Genomic DNA, 24,148 nt, shown 5'->3' on the forward strand with positions numbered 1-24,148 from the left:
TTTTCAAAAACTTCCACACCCCTGATTATGGTTTGTAGAATGTTTTTGTGTGAACAGAAAAAGTCTTTGGAATCCTGTATAAGCTATTTAAAACAGTTTAGATTCACAATTCAGACTATTAAGTGGTCAGAACTTGAAGAAAACCTGTTATGCAGGGAATTGTCAAGCGCTAGCTCATTGCTGAAGTGATAACTTTAATACGTCTACTGGTAAACTTCTACTAGCCTGCATAAAAAGAGATTTTGTTTACTTTGCAAATATGCATGTATATGAGGGGAGTCATATTTGCAATTGTCATTTATAAATATACATAGCTTGTGCTTTCAGCATCCGCAGAGCTGCACAGTGATTGTATTTCACTAAAACTATTCTCTCCACATCTACTATACAGGGTCTGTCTTGTTGAAAATAGAATATGTGCATCTCCAATTATGTCAAAGACCAATCAGAGCTCATAGTGGCCACAGACATGGTGATCCTTTACTTAACTCATGTTAATAAAGATGATTTGTATTTACATAAACACTATAAAGTGCTAATAGGTGACACTCCAAAGTGGTAATGTGCAAGGAAATGGTCACAACCAGGACCCATATAAAGTGCAAAAAAAAAAAAAAAAAACCACTTATTCCCAAATACAGACTAATGCAGGCCATAGATGGGGAGAAAAACGGCAGATTTTTCTTTTAAAAAACGGAAAATCGGTCGTTCAAGCGGCCGACGTTACCATCAATGGTAAAAAAAAAAAAAAAAAAAAATCGGCCGATTTTCATCCCGTCTAGAGCCGGCAAAAAGTGTCCCTGCAGAGAGCTCTGCTATTTCTTTGACAGTTCCTTGGCATTTACAGAGGTTGCAACATTGTATCTATTTGTTTCCATTTAGGATACAGATGTTTTTATTCGGAAACAAATAGATACAATTGAAACAAGGTGAGTGAGCGCAAATCACAAGACAGCAGCTAGCACACAAGGCAATCCTCAACACCAAAAAAACAAAATATACAAATGGTATGCAGCGCTAAATAATATACCAACCATCAATGTAAAGATGGATGAGACAGTAATTTATCAGTCAAAATATGAATAGTTCCATGTAGATGAAGATATAAATATATAAATGTTAGAATCCAATCAGGCTTGTGGACAAATCCAGTAAATGATTGCGCTTACCACAAAAACATACAAACAGGGCGTTGTATGTATAAGATGGACATCAGGGCCTGGTCAGCAACTAGGACAGCATCCGGTCACCATATGAGACTTCCAGGAATGGTGGAAACCCTCCACGGTCATCTCCGGTTTTACCAGCAGGTCCAACAAAGTCCTCTCCACGCACTGCTCATCTGGATCGCTCCACCGTGGGCCATGAATGGATAAGGAGCCTGGGGCTCACCTTCCAGGGCTGCACAAGGCAGAGCAGGCAGGTCCTGCAATCACACAGGTGACACAGCTCACACAGTCCACTGTATACCTTATTATTTAGCGCTGCATACCATTTGTATAAATAGATACAATGTTGCAACCGCTGTAAATGTCAAGGAACTGTCAGAGAACTGTCAAAGAAATAGCGGAGCTCTCTGCAGGGACACTTTTTGCCGTACTGGAATTCCTCTAATTTTTCATTCTTCTTCTTCTTCTCCTGCTTCATCATCATCCTTCTTCATCGTTATCCTCTTCTTTGTCATCATCCTCTTCTTCTACTTCTTCCTCTTCATCATCATCATCCTCTTATTCTTCTGCTTCCTCCTCATCCTCCTCTTCTTCTTCTGCTTCCTCCTCATCCTCCTCTTCTTCTTCTGCTTCTTCTTCATCCTCCTCCTCCTCCTCTTCTTCTTCATCCTCCTCCTCCTCCTCTTCTTCTTCTTCTTCATCCTCCTCCTCCTCCTCTTCTTCTTCTTCTTCATCCTCCTCCTCCTCCTCTTCTTCTTCTTCTTCATCCTCCTCCTCCTCCTCTTCTTCTTCTTCTTCATCCTCCTCCTCCTCCTCTTCTTCTTCTTCTTCATCCTCCTCCTCCTCCTCTTCTTCTTCTTCTTCATCCTCCTCCTCCTCCTCTTCTTCTTCTTCTTCATCCTCCTCCTCCTCCTCTTCTTCTTCTTCTTCATCCTCCTCCTCCTCCTCTTCTTCTTCTTCTTCATCCTCCTCCTCCTCCTCTTCTTCTTCTTCTTCATCCTCCTCCTCCTCCTCTTCTTCTTCTTCTTCATCCTCCTCCTCCTCCTCTTCTTCTTCTTCTTCATCCTCCTCCTCCTCTTCTTCTTCTTCTTCATCCTCCTCCTCCTCTTCTTCTTCTTCTTCATCCTCCTCCTCCTCTTCTTCTTCTTCTTCATCCTCCTCCTCCTCTTCTTCTTCTTCTTCATCCTCCTCCTCCTCTTCTTCTTCATCATCATCCTCCTCTTCTTCTTCTTCATCATCCTCCTCTTCTTCTTCTTCATCCTCCTCCTCTTCTTCTTCATCATCCTCCTCTTCTTCTTCATCATCCTCCTCTTCTTCTTCATCATCCTCCTCTTCTTCTTCTTCATCATCCTCCTCTTCTTCTTCTTCATCATCCTCCTCTTCTTCTTCTTCATCATCCTCCTCTTCTTCTTCTTCATCATCCTCCTCTTCTTCTTCTTCATCATCCTCCTCTTCTTCTTCTTCATCATCCTCCTCTTCTTCTTCTTCATCATCCTCCTCTTCTTCTTCTTCATCATCCTCCTCTTCTTCTTCTTCATCATCCTCCTCTTCATCATCCTCCTCTTCTTCTTCTTCATCATCCTCTTCTTCTTCTTCATCATCCTCCTCTTCTTCTTCTTCATCATCCTCCTCTTCATCATCCTCCTCTTCTTCTTCTTCCTCTTCATCCTCTTCTTCTTCCTCTTCATCCTCCTTTTCTTCCTCTTCATCATCATCATCCTCCTCTTCTTCCTCTTCATCATCATCATCCTCCTCTTCTTCCTCATCATCCTCTTCTTCCTCTTCATCATCATCATCCTCTTCTTCCTCTTCATCATCATCCTCTTCTTCTACTTCTTCCTCTTCATCATCCTCCTCTTCTTCTACTACTTCTTCCTCTTCATCATCATCATCCTCTTCTACTTCCTCTTCATCATCATCCTCTTCTTCCACTTCTTCCTCTTCATCCTCTTCATCATCCTCTTCTTCTTCTTCTACTTTTTCCTCTTCATCATCATCATCCTCTTCTACCTCTTCATCCTCTTCATCCTCTTCTTCTACTACTTCTTCTTCCTCTTCCTCATCGTCCTCTTCTTCTTCTACTTCTTCCTCTTCATCATCATCATCCTCTTCTTCTACTTCTTCTTCCTCTTCATCATCATCATCATCATCCTCCTCTTCTTCTACTTCTTCCTCTTCATCATCTTCATCTTCTTCTTCTTTTTGTCTTCCTCTTGCAGGTCACTGCTCATGCACAGATTTTTTTTATCGGTAAAAAATCGGCCGATTTGCCCATTATTGCCGCGAAAATCGGCCGATCGGCAAAATTGGCCGATTTTTTTTCCAACTTTACCAAAAAAAAAAAAAACGGCCAAAACACCGAAAAACGGCCGACCAAATCGCCCACTAACGATCCGAAAATCGGCCGATTTTATTTTCGGCCGAAAAATCGGCCGATTTTCGACCCATCTATGGCCTGCATAACTGAAAGTGATTATGTGCTGTGACTCTCAATAAAATAAACATCCAGTGTAAATTGTGCCAATACAATAGGTCCCAATCACTGGACCCACATAAAGTGCAAACAATATTCCACAATCCCAAATGGGGATAAAGTGATGATTCACAAAAAATTAAATAGTGACTTGTACTATTTACACACACAAAGTGAATAAATAACACAAAAATAAATTATTCAAAAATACAGTCCAAAAAGTACAAAACAGCATGTGCAAAAAGAATGTGCAAATTTTCATTCCAAAATGTATTCGTACTTGTGCATCACTCAGGTGGATCAATATCCATAAATGGCCAGATTGCCTCCTCACCTCCTTACCGCGACCCCTAAGGGCCTCAATGCTTTAAGTAGACAATAGCTCCACACCATGCAGCATCACATGAAAATGGCTCCAATGGCTCCCCTTTATCTCAATTATGGTTCTCCCTTCAAATGGTGTTCACCGCAATGTAACTCATAGGAACATACCATAGTATAATATCAGGGCCCGGCAATCAGAGGGGGTGCTGTGTTTCAGAAAGCTGCTTTTTTTTTGCTATACAGCTCTTCACTAATTTAACTGACAATTGCTCGGTCATGCAATACAGTACATAATGAAATTTATATCCTTTTTTTCCACACAAATAGAGCTTTCTTTTGGTGGTATTTGATCACCTGCGCGCTTTTTATTTATGGCACTAAAAAAAAAAATTTCCTCTTCAAAACTTTTTTGTTTAGAGAAAAGATATAATAAAAAGAATAAAAAATATCCAAAAAAAAAACCACTAAAATTTCGTCATAAATTTAGGCCAAAATATATTCTGCTACATGTTTTTGGTTACAAAAATCCAAATAAGTGTATATTGATTGCTTTGTGTGAAAGTTATAGCGTCTACAAACTATGGTATAGATAATGGAATTTACACAGCTTTTACTTTCTGACTGCGCATCATATTTCCTGAGGTGTCAAAACACCAGGATAGTACAAACACCCCCAAATGACCCCTTTTCGGAAAGTAGACACCCTAAGCTATCTGCCGAGAGGCATACTGAGTCCATAGAAGATTTATTTTTTCCCACAAGTTTCTGGAAAATGACAAACTTTTTTTTTTTTTTTTGTTACACAAAGTGGTCATTTAAATGATATATTTCTCACAAAAGCCATGGGTATATGTGGAATTACACCCCAAAATATATTCTGCTACTTCTACCAAGTATGGGGATACCACATGTGAGACTTTTAGGGAGCCTAGCCACATACAGGAGCCTGAAATCCAGTGACCACTTTGAAAGCCTGAAGGTGTGCAACTTCCTCATTTCACTTCCTCACTACCTATCACAGTTTCGGAGGCCCTGAAATGCCAGGATAGCACCAAACTCTCCCACAAATGACCCCTTTTTGGAAAGTAGACACCTCAAGGAATTTAAAAAGAGGCATGGTGAGTATTTTGCAGATCTCATTATTTCTCACAAGGTTTTTTTCTTCATTTTCCAAAAACTTGTGGCAACAAACGAGATCTGTAAAATACTCACAATGTTTATCAAATTCCTTGGGGTGTCTACTTTCCAAAAAGGGGTCATTTGGGGAGGTTTGATGCAATCCTAGCATTTCAGGGCCTCCGAAACTGATAGGTAGTCAGGAAGTGTAATGAGGAAATAAAGACCTTTAAAAGCCTGAAGGTGGTTATTGGATTTTGGGGTTCTGTACTTGGCTAGACTGCCAAAACGTCTCTCATATGTGGTTCCCCCCACACTCAGGAGAAGTAGCAAAATGTATTTTGGGGAGTAATTCAACATATACCCATGGCAAGTGTGAGCAGTAAATCATTTAGGTGACAATTTTGTGTAAAAAAAAATTTTTTTGTCATTTTCCAAAAACTTGTGGTAAAAAAATAAATTCTATTGATTCAACATGCCTCTCAGCAAATAGTTTGGAGTGTCAACTTTCCAAAAAGGGGTCGTTTTCAGGGGTGGGGGCACTTTATGCCCAGCATTAGAAGTTTGTGACACACATCACTCACTCTTCTAACCACCTGAAGACCAAGCCTTTTCTGATACTTTGTTTACATGAAAAAAATCATTTTTTGCTAGGAAATTAATTTAAACCCCGAAACATTAAATATTTTTTTTACAGCAGACACCCTAGTGAATAAAATGGTGGGTGCTACAATTTGTTATATCACATAGTACTCATGCAGCGATTTTTCAAATGCAAATATAAAAAAAAAAAAAAAAAAAACACTTTTTTTTTTTTACTTTTAATGCACAAAAACAATATATTGGTTAATTATTTGGTAAAATATAAAAGATGGTATGCTGAGTAAATAGATACCAAATGTGACATGATTTAAAACTGCGCATGCCCCGTGCAATGGCAACAAACTGCATACGTTATTAATATCCATAGGCAACGTTTTAAAAGTCTTTACAAGCTACTATTTTAAGATTTACAGAGGAGGTCTAGGAGCCCTTGATCTGATGTTCATGGCAATACCTCACATGCATGGTGCAACCGCTGTTTACATACTGGCACAGGGTCAACGCTTGCGCTCACAGGTGTGTGCGCGTGGGGGGGAGAGGGCGCGAGGGTTTTTTTTTTCCTATTTTAGGTTGCTTTGATTTTTTTTTTTTTTATTATTTTTACATTGTCCCTTTCATTTTTTTTGACACGGGACTGCCCGAGAAGGCCGTGGAAGGCAGCAGGGGAGGGGGGGGGGGCATCATCCCCTGATGCTTGTAAAAGCAATCCCCCAGCTAATTAGCCACTAGGATTGCTTTTACATGAAAGCCAATTGCTGGCTGAAAAAAATGATACTTGGATGATGGCTGCAGTTGTAGGTATCATCCTGGTATAACCAAAGTCCAGGGATATACCAGTACGTTGCTGATCCTTGTTGGGTATATATGCTATGTTGTTTTTTTTTTTGTATGCAGCCTGTGGGCTGCATACAAAAAGAGAAGAAATCTCTGCTAGAAAAAGTGTGTGGTATTCCCACCATTAAAATATACCGCCCTGCATCCATCCACTTCTAATGGCACACATTAGGTCACACGGTGCCACAGGCGCCAGTTCCAAGATTGTACAAATTGTCTAAATAGTGGCATGCTTGAATAAAAATTGTCCACGTATAAGTGGTACCCTATATGGAAAAAGGATGACACCAAGTCCCAAACTATCTTGCCACTACTCCCCATGTAATCTGGGCATCCGGAAGGCACACGTGACTATCTTTTCCCTTGTAAATCCGAAACGTATAAGTATAGCCTGTTGCCCTCTCAAAGGTCTTATACATCTTGACCCCATATCTGGCATGCTTGCTGGGGAGAAATTATTTGACTGCAAGGCGGCCAGATAAATTAATGAGGGACTGAGGAGCAAATTTTTGGTTAAGGTGATTTACGAGGAGCTGAATTTTGTGGAGCCGGTCAAATTCCGGGTCACCTCCAGGATTACAGAGTGTATTGTCCTTGAAATGCATAAAACACATTACACTCTCATATCTATGCCTGGCCATGGCAGCAGAGAACAAGGGCATATGATGAATCGGGTCTGTGGACCAATGCAACCGTAATTATTTTTTTTTAGTAATGCCCGTGTTGAGGGTTAGGCCCAAAAAAAAAATGCATTTCCATGCGAAAGGTCTGACAAGGTTGGAATTTGGGTTGGTGGTGATAAATTGTTGTGCATACAAAATGCTTTGATCCACAATCAATGCATAAAGATATTCCATGAAAAACAGCTCCAAAAAAATCAAGGGGAGTAGTTAAATTTGCTGTTTCCACCTGAATTTCAGGTTGGGCAGTGGATGGGGGAAGTACGGGTACTGCAGAATTTTCAGGCTGCCAAATCGGGATTTGCAAGCACATCCAGAAGGATGCTAGAGGTTCTACGGGCTTGTGTGTGAATTCATGGTGGTTGCGGAACAATACTTGTGCTCGCCATCGCACCAGCTTATACTACACTTATGGGACTCGCCAAGTCACCAAGTGATACTTCAGTGCTGGTATGTAAAAGACCAGGATGTACTAGGCCGCTGGTGCTTGCCAGCTCACTAAAAGTAGCGCGGCACTAGCATTGGCACTCTGCTGCATATGAGAAAATTTACCGGCAAGTGCTAACAGAGAACAGGCCTGATTTTGCCAACACTTCGGTTTTGTGTGCAATGTATCAAGTGACAGTAACCTACTGACACTGCATTTGATGGGGGGGTAAGCGTAGGGACTAAATGCAGATGCTGGCAGGTGCAGGGGCTGATCCCACTAACTCTGCGTTTTTGGGGACACTATACTAATGTGAGCATTGGTATAGTGCTGACCTGATCAAGTCGGGCAGCCTCGATTGGCGGCGCAGGTAGGGCGGGCGCATGCCCCCTACTCGAAATGCTACATCACGTATATATACACGTGATTTTGCGCAGTGGTGCCGCCCTGCCGCAGTATATGTACTGTGACTGGTTGGCAACCGGTTAAAGTATAAATCAAAAATGTGTTATGTATTCATTTTACACACAAGCTTTATTAGAAAGAATCACTTTATTTCTCTCTTACTATAAAATGCTCTCCATAAAAACACTACTCTAGAAACCATGCTGCACACCGTTCTCTCTCTATCCCACCAATATTATCTGTACTTTCAAAGGAACATAGAGAAGGAGTTTACCAAGGACCGTGTTTCTGTGCAGAAAGCTCCTTTTATTGTAGCCTTTCATTATTCCTTTCCATGCAGTGTTTACACACAAAAGTATAAGAGAGGTTACGGTCTTCCACTGTTCAAAATGTATAGAGTTCAAAAGGAAAATACAGATATGAGTAGCTCTTCAGCCCTGTCTGGCTAAAGAGCTTTTTAAATATTTCCCCTACTAGCAAGATGGAGTTTTTAAACAAAATGGGACATGCAAGTAGACAATTATATTAAAAAAGTAAAACAAAATTTAAAAAGTAGTGTCCAGTTTGTCAAGTCTTATAAATAGGACATTTCCTGTACCTGTTGGAGACAAATTTTGCCTTCCTTTCTTCATTTCTTGTAATCTTTTTTCCATTGCATTACATCGATCTGCAATAACGGCCACTGGGCTAAACAATAACCCTTCATCATCAAAAGCCAAAGTGGGGACATCTGTGGAAGGAAGCACACCACTCTGTCACACAGGAATATAAACACTGCTAGGTTGAAATTCTGTAATATAAAAAGTATACCAGTACAGAGTTACAATGGAGGAAAATTACTCAAAACTAATACATAAAAGTACATATCTAAAAAATGATTTCAGTACAACTATTTTAGGTTATTAGTGCTAAACAAAAGCTTTAATCCATTACGGCTTACAAGCAGAAAAGCATTTTAATATCTCTACACCTTAGTGCTGAATACTTTACTATTGTGAATTTATTACTAATTGCATTCAACTATAACGTCTTGGAACGGATGACATTTTCTTGTGTTACAGCTTAAACAGGCCATCCACAGATCCAATCTCTTCTGATGTCTGTTGAACTTGCCAAACTTTGTACCTTGGATGACCCTGTTGGCACCACCCGGAATGACAAAAGTCCATTTTTCTTTTAAATCGGTTTTATGGAGTTTGCAAAAAAGGGAAAAAGAACACAACAATGATGCAAAGTCCATTTTTCAATCAACTTTTGACACAGCAGGTGAATGAAAATTTTTAATTGGAACACAGCCTACATCCAAATCAGATGCAGGCAAAATTTGGGTTTAATGGCAGTTGCAGGTTCCGGCTGTCAGAATATAATAGTAATCACTGCAGATTTGTCCATTCACACAGTTTAGTGTTGATGAGGTAAACTGAGTGATTTCCCTCATTCCGCCTGCAGGACGGGGAAAAAATCTTAACATGTATGGCCAACTTTATTTTAAGGCAGTTTGACATATTCACCTATTCATCCCCATACATGAAAACCACACAAGGAAATTACCTGTGGGCCAGTGTGCATGACGACAGCACCCAGAACCTGCTAAACCTTAAAATACTTTTACTACCTAGGATCATCAACTCTGTTTTGGAGAACCATAGCTCTATTTTGGAGGCTTGGTGACCAGACCAGGAAATGGAAAACATTTAAGGTGAGCCTCAGCAATAAATGAGACTCCTTTCACAAAATTGAGAATGTATATGTGTATCTGAAGACAAATTCTATGGGCTTCACACTGTTCACTGTTATAGGTAAAGTGATATTAAACCTTTGTTTTTTTTTACTGTACTTACCTGCTTTGTGCAATGGTTTTGCACAGAGCAACACCGATCCTCTTCTTCTGGGGTCCCCGCCAGCACTCCTAGCCCCTCCTCTTTGGCAAGTGCCTCCAAGGAATTCAGCTTTCCATGGGAGCACCCGAGTGGGCACACTTTTGAGCCGCCCTGTCTGCATCCATTGACAGAGAGCGGACGGCTCAACCCCATTCCCCCACATCACAGCATTTGACTGACAGCAAAGGGAGCCAATGACTCCCGCTGCTATCAATCTGTCCAATGAGGAGGGAGACAGCGGATAGAGCCGCTGCTCTCATGCACATTGCTGAATCGGATCAGGCTGCAGCTCAGAAGATTTTTCACCTTAATGCATAGAATGCATTAAAGTGAAAAACCTTAAGACATTAGAACCACTTTAATTATTATTATAAAAATAATAACTCTCTGTCATTACGAATGATCTTCTACACATAATGCAGGTAGGGCACCAGAATATGTAATCCGTAAGCTTCCCTATCCTAAAAGGTGACGTTCCAGGTTACTTCAGCTATATTTTTTTTTCTTTCTACTTCTACAAATTTCAAACAATTTAGGTCTCGTTTGTCATTTTTTTGGAATGTGTTCTCTAAGTCAAGTTTAGAGTTTGTTCCAGTTCATCTATCAAGCTATTGAATGTGGTTTTTTAGCATTCGTATTGTTTTACATAAATTCAGTCTCCTTCAGATAAAGTAACACAAATCACTAAGAAAGTAGTTCTATGGGTATTAAAACTAACCCCCTACTTATTATCCCTATTTGTTGTATAGCACTCAATAAGTAATACAATAAGTATAGGCATGTTTATAGAAAGAAAAAAAAAAACATAAGCATTACTGTCACTTTAAATGAATGTACCCAATTTAACTTGTTTGTGAGGCTTCTGTGTAACAAATCTGACATAAATCAAAAACCTAATTCCATTTTTGGATTGCCCTGAATTGTATATTCTCTTATTACCTGAATGAATTTAATGGCCATGGAGTGTTACTAAAAGACAGCAAAATTATCTCCTTTTTGTCTCCTGTTTTCAATTAATGTGTTCACTATCCGGTTTTTGTACTGTCTATTGCTTTCTCAACTACATATTTACAATATCCTCATTGTAATACTATTTCCTTTAATAATGTTTTATGAAACCTTTACAAGTTTAACATCTTTAAAACAATGTAAAATCATACTGTAACTCTTAAATAAAACAACCCATGATTCCTTTCCACTTAATCAAAATATATTTTGCCTTTACCACCACAGAAAAATCTAAATTACATTCTGACCTCCCAGTAATTGTAATTCACTCATCAAGCCCAACAGTACTATATGTAAACTTCCAAGTTTTAGACACAGAATAGCTTACTCAATAGTTGGTGCACATATGAAAAGATGCATAGGAACCAATAAAGAAAATCATTTTTTTAATTTAAAAATTATTTTTTTTTCTATTTATCACATTAAAATTATAGTGGACTAGTTCAAGGGTAGGCAACCTCGGCATGGTGTGCAGAAAAAGGTTTTCGAAGAAATTGAAAGTGCCAGTTATATATATATATATATATATATATAAAAGAATGTTTATACCGTAAATGCTGTAAACTATTTGAATAATAGTAAGAAAACATTGAGCTTTCAAGGATGGTGAATGGTAACTTAACCCTTTTCCAGAACACATGTGCTGTGAGGCAAGAAGGGTAAGGTTGAAATGAATACTATATGTCAACTGAGAACTTCTGCGAAATATAGTTAGAAATGAAGTGTAGAAGTGTAAGGCGATAGTGCACACCTTACTAATAAAGTTGTCTCAGATCAAACCCAATCTCTGCACCTTCACACCCTAAATCAGCCCTCATTCCTGCACCTTCACACCGCAGATCACCCCTATTACTGCACCTGTACACCTCAGATCCTACACTTTTGCACCCCAGATGAGGCCCAATTCATGTATCTTCAAACTTCAGATCAACTCAAGTTTCTGCACTTTCACACCCCAGATAGCCCCAATTCCTATTTTCTCAGGCCTTAGATCTGCCCCAATTCCTTCACATCTACATTTCATTTCAAAGTAGCTCCAATTCCTGCACCTTTGCACCTCAAATCACCCCAAATCCTGCACCTCCAGGCCTTATATCAGCTCCAATTCCTGCACCTTCACACCTCAGATCACCCCAATTCCTTCACCTTCACATCTCAGCTCACACCAATGCCTGCACCTTCAGCCATCAGATCACCCCAATGTCTGTACTTTCACACCCCAGATCACCCCAATGTCTGTACTTTCACACCCCAGATCACCCCAATTTCTGTACTTTCACAAACCAGATCAGCCCCAAATCCCGCACCTTCACACCTCAGATCAGTCCCAATACTTACATCTCTGGGCCTCAGATCAGCCCCAATTTCTGCACCTTCACACCTTAGCTCACCCCAATTATTGCAACTTCACACCCCAGTCCCCAGCGACAATTCCTGTACCTCCAGACCTCAGATACATCCCCAATTCCTTTACCTCCAGACCTCCGATACATCCCCAATTCCTGTACCTCCAGACCTCCGATACATCCCCAATTCCTGTACCTCCAGACCTCCTATCATCCCCAATTCTTGCACCTCCAAGCCTCAGATCAGCACCAAATTTGTGCACATTCACACCTCAGATCACCCTAAACCCTGCACCCTCACACCTCAGGAGGTCACTCCCAATATTTGCACCTTCACCCCTCAGGTGGTCAGTCCCAATATTGGCACCTTCACACCTCAGGTCTGTCCCAATCTCTGCACCTTCACACCTCAAGTTACCCCAATTCGTGCACCTCTGGACCTCAGTTTACTCCAATTCCTGCATTTTTACAACCCAGATCAGCCCCAATTCCTGCTCCTTCAGACCCCAATTCCAGCATTTGCACACCTCGGATCATGTAAATACCTGCATCTTTACACTTCTCCAGTTCCAGCACCCTTATTAGCTCATATCGCCCTAATTCCTGCACCTTCACCTTAGCACAATTCGTTCACCTTCAGACCTCAGATCACCACAATTCCTGCATTTTTACAAACTAGATCAGCCAAAATTCCTGTTCCTTCAGGCCTCAGATTAGTCCTGATTCCTGCATTTTCCCACCTCAGATCACCCAAATACCTGCACCTTTACACCTCTGATTATCTCCAAATCCTGCACCCTTACAGCTCATATCACACCAATTACTGCACCTTCACACCTCTGATCACCTAATTAATATGCTTTCACACCTCAGGCCACCCCATTTCCTGTGCTTGTTACTCATAAAAGATTGCTGTGAAAGGGGTTAATAGCCATTTGAAGATAAATCTCTCCGACTATATTCCCTCCAAGCTGAGCCAGGCTGAGGGAGAGAAACGTTCAGAGGGACGTACACCGATAGTAAAAGCCTGGTCATGAGCCGGCTCAGGCTAATAAAAGAGTGCTGTTCCACAGGAGTAAAAATACTGAATAGAATTACCCTTTCAAAGCGAGAACAAAGCAACCTGAGGAATCCGACTCAGCACAGCTTCAGTGTGGAGAAAGAAACGTAGGAACCAAAACCAGCAGGAATATTATTATTATACAGTATTTATAAAGCGCCAATAGTTCACTCAGCGCTGTACATTACAAAGGGGGACAGAACATGTGACAGAACAATACCAATACAATGCAAAACATGAGGAGATCGAGGGCCTTGCTCTTTCGAGCTTACAATCTAGAAGGGACGGGATAGTGGTACAGGAGGAGATAGCTGTGGGGGATGGAGTGGTAGGAAGAGTGGAGGAGGTCAGTCAAGTTAGCAGGGGGTAGGCTTCCCTGAAGAGATAGGTTTTCAGGGTGCACCTAAAGGAGAGGAGAGTAGGTGATAATCTGATGGGTTGGGGAAGGGAGTTCCAGAGGATGGGTGACACCCTGGAGAAGTCCTGGAGGCGGGCATGGGAGGAGGAGACCAGGGAACTAGAGAGAAGGAGGTCTTGTGAGGAGCGGAGTGTGCGTGCTAGGTGGTACTTGGATATTAGGTCGGTGATGTAGTTCGGGGCAGTATGGTGGATAGCTTTGTACGTCAGTGTTAGGATTTTAAATTTGATCCGTTGCGCAATCGGAAGCCAGTGGAGGGATTGGCAGAGGGGGGTGGCGGAAACGGCAGCCGTATTCAGGATCGACTGAAGCGGGGATAGCCAGCGGCAAGGCAGGCCAGTGAGGAGGGAGTTGCAGTAGTCGAGTCGTGATATGATGAGGGAGTGGATGAGCTGTTTAGTGGTTTCTGGGGTTAGGAACGTGCGGATTTTGGCGATGTTGCGGAGGTGGAGTCTGCACGAGTTTGTTAAAGATTGGACTTGGGGCTGGAAGGATAGGTTGGAGTCCAGAATGACACCAAGTACTCTGGCCTGCGGGGCGGGTTTGATATTGGCGTTGTTGGATGTGATGGGGGAAGTCAATGGGGGTTGAGGTTCGGGCTGGGGGGAAGACAAGAAACTTGGTTTTGGAGAGATTCAGTTTAAGGAAGTGGAGCGACATCCAATCTGATATGTCGCTCAGTAGGTGTGTGATTCGGGCAGAGACCGAGGGGGTGAGGTGGGGGGTTGAGAGATAGATTTGTGTGTCGTCGGCATAGAGGTGGTAGTTGAAGCCGTGAGAGTGTATGAGTTGGCCAAGGGAGGAGGTGTAGATGGAGAAGAGAAGGGGCCCAAGGACAGAGCCTTGAGGGGCCCCAACAGAGAGGGGGAGTGAGGGGGAGGTGGTAGCATTATAGGTAACGCTGAAAGAGCGTTGTGACAGGTAGGATGAGAGCCAGGAGAGAGCAGAATCTCTGAGGCCAAGGGAGTGTAGTATTTTGAGGAGGAGGGGGTGGTCAACTGTGTCGAAGGCCGCAGAGAGGTCAAGGAGTAGGAGCACTGAATAGTGGCCATTAGCTTTGGCGGTTAGAAGGTCGTTGGAGAGTTTGAGTAAGGCGGTTTCGGTGGAGTGTAGGGGACGGAAGCCGGACTGTAGGGGATCGAGGAGGTTGTTGTCGTTGAGGTGAGAGCATAGGCGGGTGTAGACGAGGCGCTCGAGGAGTTTAGATGTAAATGGGAGCAGGGAGATGGGTCTGAGGTTGTTCGGGTCATTGGGGTCCAGGGAGGGCTTTTTAAGTATGGGGGTGATGTGTGCATGCTTCAGTGGGCAGGGGAAAGTGCCGGAGGAGAGGGAGAGATTAAAGATGTGGGTGAGGGAGCGTAGGATGGAGGGGGAGGGAGGTCGTAGAAATTGTGAGGGGATAGGGTCGAGGGGGCAGGTGGTGAGGCAGGCATCAGAGAGGATCTTGGAGACTTCCTCGATGGTAGTAAGGTCAAAGGTGTGGAGTGTTGGGGGAGCTTCAGTATGAGGAATGTAGGGTGGGGTGGAAGTGAAGGTCAGAGCAGTGGTGGGGCCGTGGGAGAGGGGTGATGAGGGAGTAGCCGAGTGAGGGGGAATGGGGTTGGAGGGAGTTTGAGCAGTGACGAAGTCCCTGCGGGTAATGTCGAGGGGGAGGGGGGATGAGGGGGTAGCTGTGTGAGAGGGGATGGGTTGAGAGGGCGTGTGAGTTGCGGCAATGTCCTTGCGAATTGTGTCAATCTTGTTTTTGAAGTGATTGGCAATCTCAAGGGCGGTGAGTGAGGTGTTGGGTGGAGGTGGGGGTGGAGAGAGTAGAGAGTTGAAGGTGGAGAAGAGTCGGCGAGGGTTGGAGGAGAGGGTCTTGATGAGGGTCAGGAAGTAGGCTTGTTTGGCTGCGTGGAGGGAGGAGGCGTAGGTGCGGAAGGCAGATTTGTAGCGGGTGAAGGCTTGTTGGGATTTGGTTTTGCGCCATAGTTGCTCCAGGGCACGACTGTGTCGTTTGAGGGTTTTGGTGTGATCAGTCTGCCAGGGCTGGAGCGGTCGGGGTCGGGGTCTGATGTTGCGTGTGGTTAAAGGTGCTAGTGAGTCAAGGGCTGTTGACAGCGCATTGTTGTAGGCAGTCATAGCCAAGTCGGGGCAGGACAGGGGGAGGATGCTGTCATGGAGTTGATCAGCTGCAGAGTGGAGGGGGGCAGGGTTAAGGTTGCGGAGGTTACGGCTGGTAGTAGTGTGACATTTGGAGGGGTAGGCGTTGGAGGACGAGGAGATAGAGAAGGTAATCAGGTTGTGGTCAGAGAGAGGAAAGGGGGTGTTAGTGAGGTTGTGGGGAGCGCAGTCGTTGGAGAAGACAAGATCAAGAATATTACCGTCGGAGTGGGTGGTGGATTGTATGCACTGTGCAAGTGCAAAGAAGGTGGTTAAGTGGAGGAGACGGGCTGTGTCTGGGTTGTCGAGGTTGACAGGGATGTTGAAATCCCCAAGGATGATGGTGGGTAGCTCAGAGGAGAAGAAGAAGGGTAGCCAGGAGGAAAAGTCATCCAGGAAGCGGGGTATGGATCCAGGAGGCCGGTATATCACAGCAATCTTCAGGGGGGTTGGGGAGAATAGTCTGATGCAGTGGGCCTCGAAGGAGGAGAAGGATAGGGAGGGGGGGTTTGGGAGGACTCGGAAGGTGCTCTGCGGTGACAGGAGCAGACCAACCCCACCACCTTTACGACCGTTAGGTCTGGGTGAGTGGGTCCAGGTGAGACCTTCATAGGAGAGTGCAGCAGGGGAGGTAGAGTCAGTGGGCTGGATCCAGGTTTCCGTGATCGCTAGGAGGTTGAGGGAGCGGGAAACAAAGAGGTCGTGGATGGCGGTAAGCTTGTTGCACACCGATCGGGCGTTCAGGAGTGCACATGAAAACGGGGGGGAGATTTTAGGGAGCAGGGGGACAGATACTAGGTTGCAGGGGTTGCGGTAGGACGTGGAGGCAGGAGGGTGTTGTGCGGGTGAGGGAGGTGGTGGAGGGCCAGGATTCGGGGAGATGTCCCCCGCGGCTAGGAGGAGGAGAAGGGTGAGAAAGGTGGCATGGGAGCGGGATGTGCAGGAGCGTGAGAAACTCCTAGTGGAGGTGTTCGGGTCAGTGTGAGAGTGGAGTAATAGGAGGAGGTGGTGGGTGCCATAGACGGGCGAAGGAAGCAGTGAGGACACAATATACAAATGTTTAGGAGGAGCAGAGGGATAAAGTGAATGGATTTTGGGAATGGAGGAGAGGAAAATGAGGAGGAGTAGAAGAGGCATTTGGGGGGGGGGTGATGAGAGCAGTAGTAGGGAGATGATAGCAATGAGGGGGAGATGTACAAGTTTTGGGGTGGAGCAGAGGGGTAAAGAAATGAGATTTGGGAACAGAGAATAGTAATATGAAGAGGAGAAGAGGGGCGTATTATATAAAAGGTATACGGAGTGGGACTCAGGTATGTAAGAGAGGTTTTCCAGGGTGTTTGCTTGCAGTCTGTCCAGCGTGCAGTAGAGTTTCTAGTTGTTGTTGTGTCTTCCTGCTGCTTAAGTTCTCCTGCTTTAGTTCAACTGCTGTGTTTAACTGCATCGCACTCTTTCAAAGCCGCACTCAATCTGAAGCAGCACCCCCATCAGAGACTGTGCCCCCCATGAGCTGATCTAAATTTATAGGGAGATGCTCAAATGAGCATTCAACTCCACCCCAATTAGAAGCTGATAAGGATCACATGAATAGTGGGGGATGTTTCTCAGGAAACAGACTACAGTCGTAAACTGGGTGCAGGTAGAGGTGAGGACTGGTCAACATATACACAAATATAACTACACCATTTGTTCTGAATATAATAGGAGTGAATGCGATTTTGAGTTAGGAGTGGAGGTAGGAGAGATGTATTTACCCAGGAGGAAAACAGCAGGAGTCAATGCGTTTATGAGTTAGGAGTGGAGGTAAGAGAGATGCATTTACCCAGGAGGAAAACAGCAGGAGTCAATAGAGGGGGGGCAGGCATCAGCCTCACTGCTTCTTCTGTATGCAGCCACTGGCCAGCTTTATTATTTGGGAGGTGGGTCTCCCAGGACTCCCCTCGGGTGCAGTCTTTGATGCTGTCACGTGCCACCTCCGGCACTAGTGCTATTTTGCCTACCCCTGGACTAGTTCCTTCTGCACATTTTACCTTATCAATATGTATTGCATTTTCTTAATAGGCAAGTTGAAATGGTGTACTTACCAACAGATGCCTTTTTCATTTCAATCTCCTTTAGCATTTTGTCAAATTTTTTTGCAAGACGTCGGTCATTTTCAGGTGTTTTTATAACTAAGTCCTTGGGCTGCATACACTTGCGCTGTAAAAGGAAGCACAACAATAAAAACAACTATATAACCACTTGACCGTTTTTAGGTTTTAACCCCTTCATGACCTGGGAAGTTGTTTGCTATTCAAGACTCCACTGCTTTAACTGGCAATTGCACGGTCATGCAACACTGTACACAAATAAAATTTATACAATTTGTTTCCACAAACATTAGAGCTTTCTTTTGATGGTATTTGATCACTTTTTTTTAAATTTTTTGTTCTATAAACAAAAAAAGAAAAAAAAAAAAAAAGACAAAATGCTGAAATAAAAAGATAGTTTCTACTTTGTTATAAAACACATCTAATAAAAAACAAAATAAAGAAAATCTAGTTTCTTCATAAATGTATTCTGCTACATGTCTTTTGTAAAAAGTCTACAAACTATGGTATATATACACTGCTCAAAAAAATGAAGGTATCACTTTTAAAACGCATCAGATCTCAATGGGGAAAAATATCATTCTGGATATCTATACTGATATGAACTGGGTAATGTGTTAGGAATGCAAGGATGCTCAATGGAAATTAAAATTATCAACCTACAGAGGACTTAATTCAAAGACACCCGAAAATCAAAGTGAAAAAATGATGCAGCAGGCTAGTCCATTTTGCTGAAATTTCATTGCTCAAAATGGTACTTAGTAGTTTATATGGCCCCCACGTGCTTGTATGCATGCCTGACAAAGTCAGAGGATGCTCTTAATGAGACAATAGATGGTGTCCTGAGGTATTTCCTCCTAGAGCTGGACCAGGGCATCACTGAGCTCCTGGACAGTCTGAGATGCAACCTGGTGGCGCCGGATGGACCGAAACATGATATCCCAGAGGTGTTCTATTGGATTTAAGTCAGGCGAGTGTGAAGGCCACTCAATGGTATCTATTCCTTCATCCTCCAGGAACTGCCTGCATACTGTCCCTACATGGGGCCGGGCATTGTCATGCACCAGGAGGAACCCAGGACCCACTGTACCAGCGTAGGGTCTGACAATGGGTCCAAGGATTTCATACCGATACCTAATGGCAGTCAGGGTGCCATTTTCTAGCCTGTAGAGGTCTGTGCATCACTCTATAGATATGCCACCCCAAACCATCACTTACCCACCACCAAAACGGTCATGCTGAACGATGTTACAGGAAGCATAACATTCTCCACAGCTTCTCCAGACCCTTTCACGTCTGTCAGATGCTCAGGGTGAACCTGCTCTTATCTGTGAAAAGCACAGGGTGCAAGTGGTGGACCTGCCAATTCTGGTGTTCAATGGCAAATGCCAATCAAGCTCTATGGTGCCGGGCAGTGAGAACAGGGCCCACTAGAGGACGTTGGGATCTCAGGTCACCCTCGTGAAGTCTGTTTCTGATTGTTTGGCCAGAGACATTCACACCAGTGGCCTGCTGAAACTCATTTTGTAGGGCTCTGGCTCATCCTGTTCCTCCTTGCACAAAGGAGCAGACAACGGTCTTACTGATGGGTTAGGTGTAGCAAACTTGCGCATCAGAGATGGACGCCGATTCCCCCTTTATTAAAAGTATTAGTTTATCCCTTATTCTCCTTCGCCCTCCCTTCCTGAGAGGCACAGTGACAGATGTGTGTGTGCTGGTTATGGCTCAACAGCAGGGCAAGGCATCCCTAGTTCTGTGCCGAGCAGTCTGCAAAAGTGTAGCCTTCCTCACCTAGGCCAGGATAAGGCCAATGATCTCAAGAGTGACAGAGCCGCTCTGCTCAAGAACCTGTGTAATCTCACCTCGTAACAGAGATAAGGCCGCTTTTCCCAGGAATTGAAAGATTTTAACCTCATAAAACCTAGCAGCATAGGTGACAGAATTAAATGAACATTCCTCATGTCAGTTTTTCCCCTATGTTTCATATCTTTAAATATGGAAGACTTACATAAAAACCGGGCACCTCGTCAGATGGTCAACGCGTAGACGGACGTTCTGATAGGTCTCTCCACTCGTTTTGCACGCTCCAGGGAGCCAAAACATAGAACTTGTACACCGTGTAACGTACAATCTCATAATTCATATCTACATGATCCCTAGACGTATTTGCATAATAAAATGCCCGCTGAGAGATTGTCGCTTGTGCAGCTGGAAAGTTATAGGCCAAAATATGGATTATGAAAGATGTTGGTTCTAATTCAGAGTTCTGCCAGATGATCCCTCCCTAAACAGAGTATTAGTCAGTTACTCAGAGCCACCCCCCTGCTGGGGGACTTTAAAAAATAGGCTAGCAGGCCTAAAAAGTTAAGTTGAAGACATCTCTCATTTGTAATATCAATACCACCTGGGGAGACCCTTTCGCTCTGCAACTTGAATCTGCTTACATCAAAGGCTTAAATGGCAAGTAACTTAACCCTTTAACTTCTCCCTGTTATCTCTTTGCTGTGCTATGGTTGAGTGTGTGTGTATATCTCAGTTACATCTTTTTCTGTAAATATTTTATTGCACCTGTTTGACACTTTTAGTAATAAATCTTTCTTTCTGAAAGTGTTAGACTGTTTCTAAAGAGCTTAATTGCAATTTACGAATTTCTGCCTCTAAAGAGACGCTACTGTGTTTGTTTAATCCTCTGCCCAATCGGCCTGCGGTGACCGAATTGGACAGACGACTTTTCAACCATTATAGTGTATATTTGATAAAGAGAGTTTCCTCTTTCTCTGTACAAAAAAGGGGTGGTGGCAGTGTGTAAGGGTCAGTTGCGTAATTAACCTGACCCAGTAACAAGCGCATCCAGGCTGCAGGCACAGATTGAAATCCATTAGCTGGAAAATTGCTGTGTAGGGTGCAGTTGGGTGTGGCATTGTTCCGCACGTCACATCGCAGTCCGGATAGGCCAGTCCTTCGGTCACGAGTTTGGTGAGAAGGTCTGGGGTCTGGCGCCACGATCGTGACATTAGGAACCTTCAATGGCACTGTTCAGCTCTCCTAGAGTAACTGTGTCTCCTAGAATCTGCTCCACGATCTTGAAACTGTGTTGAGAGACAGCAAACCTTCTGGCAATGGTATGTATTGATGTGCCATGCTGGAGGAGTTGGACTGCCTGTGCAACCTCTGTAGGGTCCAGGTATAGCCTCATGCTAGTAGTAGTGACGCTGACCCTAGCCAAATGCAAAACGAATGAAAAACAGTCAGAAAAGAGGAGTAGGGAAAAAAATGTCAGTGGCCTCCAGCTTTAAAACCATTCCTGTTTTGGGGGACGTCTCATTGTTGCCCATCTAGTGCACCTGTTAATTTCAATAACACCAAAGCAGCTGAAACTGATTAAAAACCCCCTCTGCTACCTAACTGACCAGATTAATATTCCAGGAGTTTAATTGACTTGATGCTATACTCTGATTAAAAAGTGTTCCTTTAAATTTATTTGAGTAGTGTATCTGCAAATTGATAAATCCTGATGTACTGATGCCCATCTCATTTCTTGAGGCTTTTAAAATGCCATGACAGTACAAATACCCCCCAAATGACCTCTTTTTGGAAAGCAGAAAGTTTAAGGTCTTTAGCAAAAGGCATGGCAAATGTTTTAAATTTGTAATATTTTGTCACAATTTTCAGAAAATTAGGAAAATCCTTTTTTCCATACTGTCACCAGTGCAGTACAGCATCATCATACGACACGTGTGGTGGATATCAGGAATACGGACTTGTGATAGTATGTAAAAAAAAAACCTACAAATTTTTTTTTCACTTTACTATTTTAATTTTTTTTACATCCTGTCATCAGAGCACTTCAGTGTCACTGTACTACTTGGATTGGGGGTGGTGGGGATCAGGGATAGCTGTGAGTCAATTACAGCTTCACAACATTAAGCAAACAGTCATGAATGGAAACAGTTTTGTTTACATTGTAATCAAGTGATTGCTGTGACCATTCATAGCAATCACGATACCTGGTTACCTGTTGAAGGTAACAGTAATCCCGTGTCTGGTGGCCACAGGAAAAACTTGTTGTGCACCCCTAACCCGGAATAGGCTGGAGGACGTACATGCAAGTCATCCAGCCTGCTCATGCTGCCTGCCCACAGTAGATTTACTGTGGGTTGTCAAGTAGTTAAATATGGACATAAATGTTCAGAATAGACCACAGAGTAGTACATGGTGGCTTATTGCCCAAAATAGTGCTTGTGGCTTATTGAAGCGGTTTGTAGCACAAGACCCATTTTAAAGATTATAGACCCAAGCTACTCAGCATCCCCTGGGGTCAATACAGATTCAAAATGAGGTCATTCTCGTCTAGTTGCTGCAGGGGAAAGGTATGGGGATGGTTTACAAGAGGATTTACCATTTCTAGTGCAATGTCCGTTTTAAGCAAGTGTCTTGTAAATAAATGTTCTCCGAGAAGATATACACTACTGCCAAAAGTATTGGGACAGCCCTCCAAATCATTGGATTCAGGTGTTCTAATCACCTCCATGGCCACAGATGTATAAAATCAAGCACCTAGGCATGCAGACTGCTTCTCCAAATATTTGTGAAAGAATGGGTCGCTCTCAGGAGCTCAGTGAATTCAAGCGAGGTACCGTGATAGGTTACCACCTGTCCATCCATGAAATTTTCTTGCTACTAAATCTTCCACGGTCATCTGTTAGTGGTATAACAAAGTGGAAGCAACTGAGAACAGCAGCAACTCAGCCACAAAGTGGTAGGCCACTTAAAATAAGCAGGATCAATGCATGCTGAAGTGCACAGTGTGCAGAAGTCGCCAACTGTCTGCAGAGTTAATAGCTAGACTTCCAAATTTCATGAGGCCTTCAGATTAGCACAACAGTGTGTAGAGAGCTTCATAGAATGGGTTTCCATGGCTGAACAGCTGCATCCACTTCTTACATCACCAAGTGCAATGCAAAGCGTCAGATGCAGTGGTGTAAAGCAAGCTGCCACTGGACTCTAGAGCAGTAGAGATGTGTTCTCTGGAGTGTGAAATCACACTTTTATGTCTGGCAATCCGATGGATGTGGCAAGGTTTGGCGGTTGCCAGGGGAATGGTACTTGCCTGACTGCATTGTGCTAAGTGTAAAGTATGGTGGAAGGGGGATTATGGTGTGGGGTTGTTTTTCAGGGGTTGGGCTTGGTTCCTTACTTCCACTGAAGGGAACTCATAAGGCGTCAGCATACCAAGACATTTTGGCCAATTTCATGCTCCAGACTTTGTGGGAACAGTTTGGGGATGGCCCCTTCCTGTTCCAACATGACTGTGCACCTGTGCCCAAAGCAAGGTCCATAAAGGATGAGCGAGTTTGGGCTGGAGGAACTTGACTGGCCTGCACAGAGTCCTGACCTTAACCCAGTGTTTCTAAACTCCAGTCCTCATGGACCCCCAACAGGTCATGTTTTCAGGATTTCCCTCAGATGAAACAGCTGTGGTAATTACTAAGGCAGTGAAACTGATCAAATCACCTGTGCAAAATAATGGAAATCCTGAAAACATGACCTGTTGGGGGTCCATGAGGACTGGAGTTGAGAAACACTGCCTTAACCTGATAGAACACCTTTGGGATGAGTTAGAGCAGAGACTGCGAGCCAGGTCTTCTCGTTCGACATCAGTGCCTGACCTCACAAGAGCGCTTCTGGAAGAATGGTTAAACATTCCCATAGACACACTCCTACATCTTGTGGACAGCCTTCCCAGAAGAGTTGAAGTTGTTATAGCTGGAAAGAGTGGGCCAACTCAATATTGAACCCTACGGACTAAGACTGGGATGTCATTAAAATTCATGTGCGTTTAAAAGCAGGTGTCCCAAATCTTTTGGCAATATTGTGTATATTTACATTCATGAGTACCTGTTTAAAGTGTTTTTTTTTTTAAAGGGGGTCCCTCTTTCTTGATTGGTTCCCAATGCTGTTAATCACAGCCAGTGAAGCGCGAGCGGGGGCAGGGCTGAGCAGCATAGTGTGTCTTCTCAGGACCAGGCATGCATGAGTGCCCCCAGCGCAAGCATCCGGAAACACAATCCTGCATGTGAGGGGTAGCTATCCGAAACCCTTCATTCAAAAATATACCATATGGTAAATACTTGCACAATGGCACATTGGATGGGGAATTTATAAATTCAACTCTG

At 43.5% G+C, this 24,148-nt stretch overlaps 1 protein-coding gene across 1 annotated transcript in view; it reads right to left on the reverse strand.

The window, feature by feature from the left end:
- MCPH1 (microcephalin 1) overlaps nt 1–24,148 on the reverse strand; it is a 417,602-nt gene that overhangs the window by 369,816 nt on the left and 23,638 nt on the right. The window contains exons 5-6 of the mRNA XM_089679549.1: nt 17,967–18,081; nt 8,630–8,761 (exon numbers count right to left, since the gene is read on the reverse strand). Coding sequence (XP_089535675.1) covers nt 8,630–8,761; nt 17,967–18,081 — 247 coding nt within the window. The remainder of the gene's footprint in view (nt 1–8,629; nt 8,762–17,966; nt 18,082–24,148) is intronic.

This window comes from Staurois parvus, unplaced genomic scaffold (genome assembly GCF_062004578.1).
Source record: "Staurois parvus isolate SC_StPar_1 unplaced genomic scaffold, SC_StPar_1.0 ptg000226l, whole genome shotgun sequence".
NCBI lineage: Eukaryota > Metazoa > Chordata > Amphibia > Anura > Ranidae > Staurois > Staurois parvus.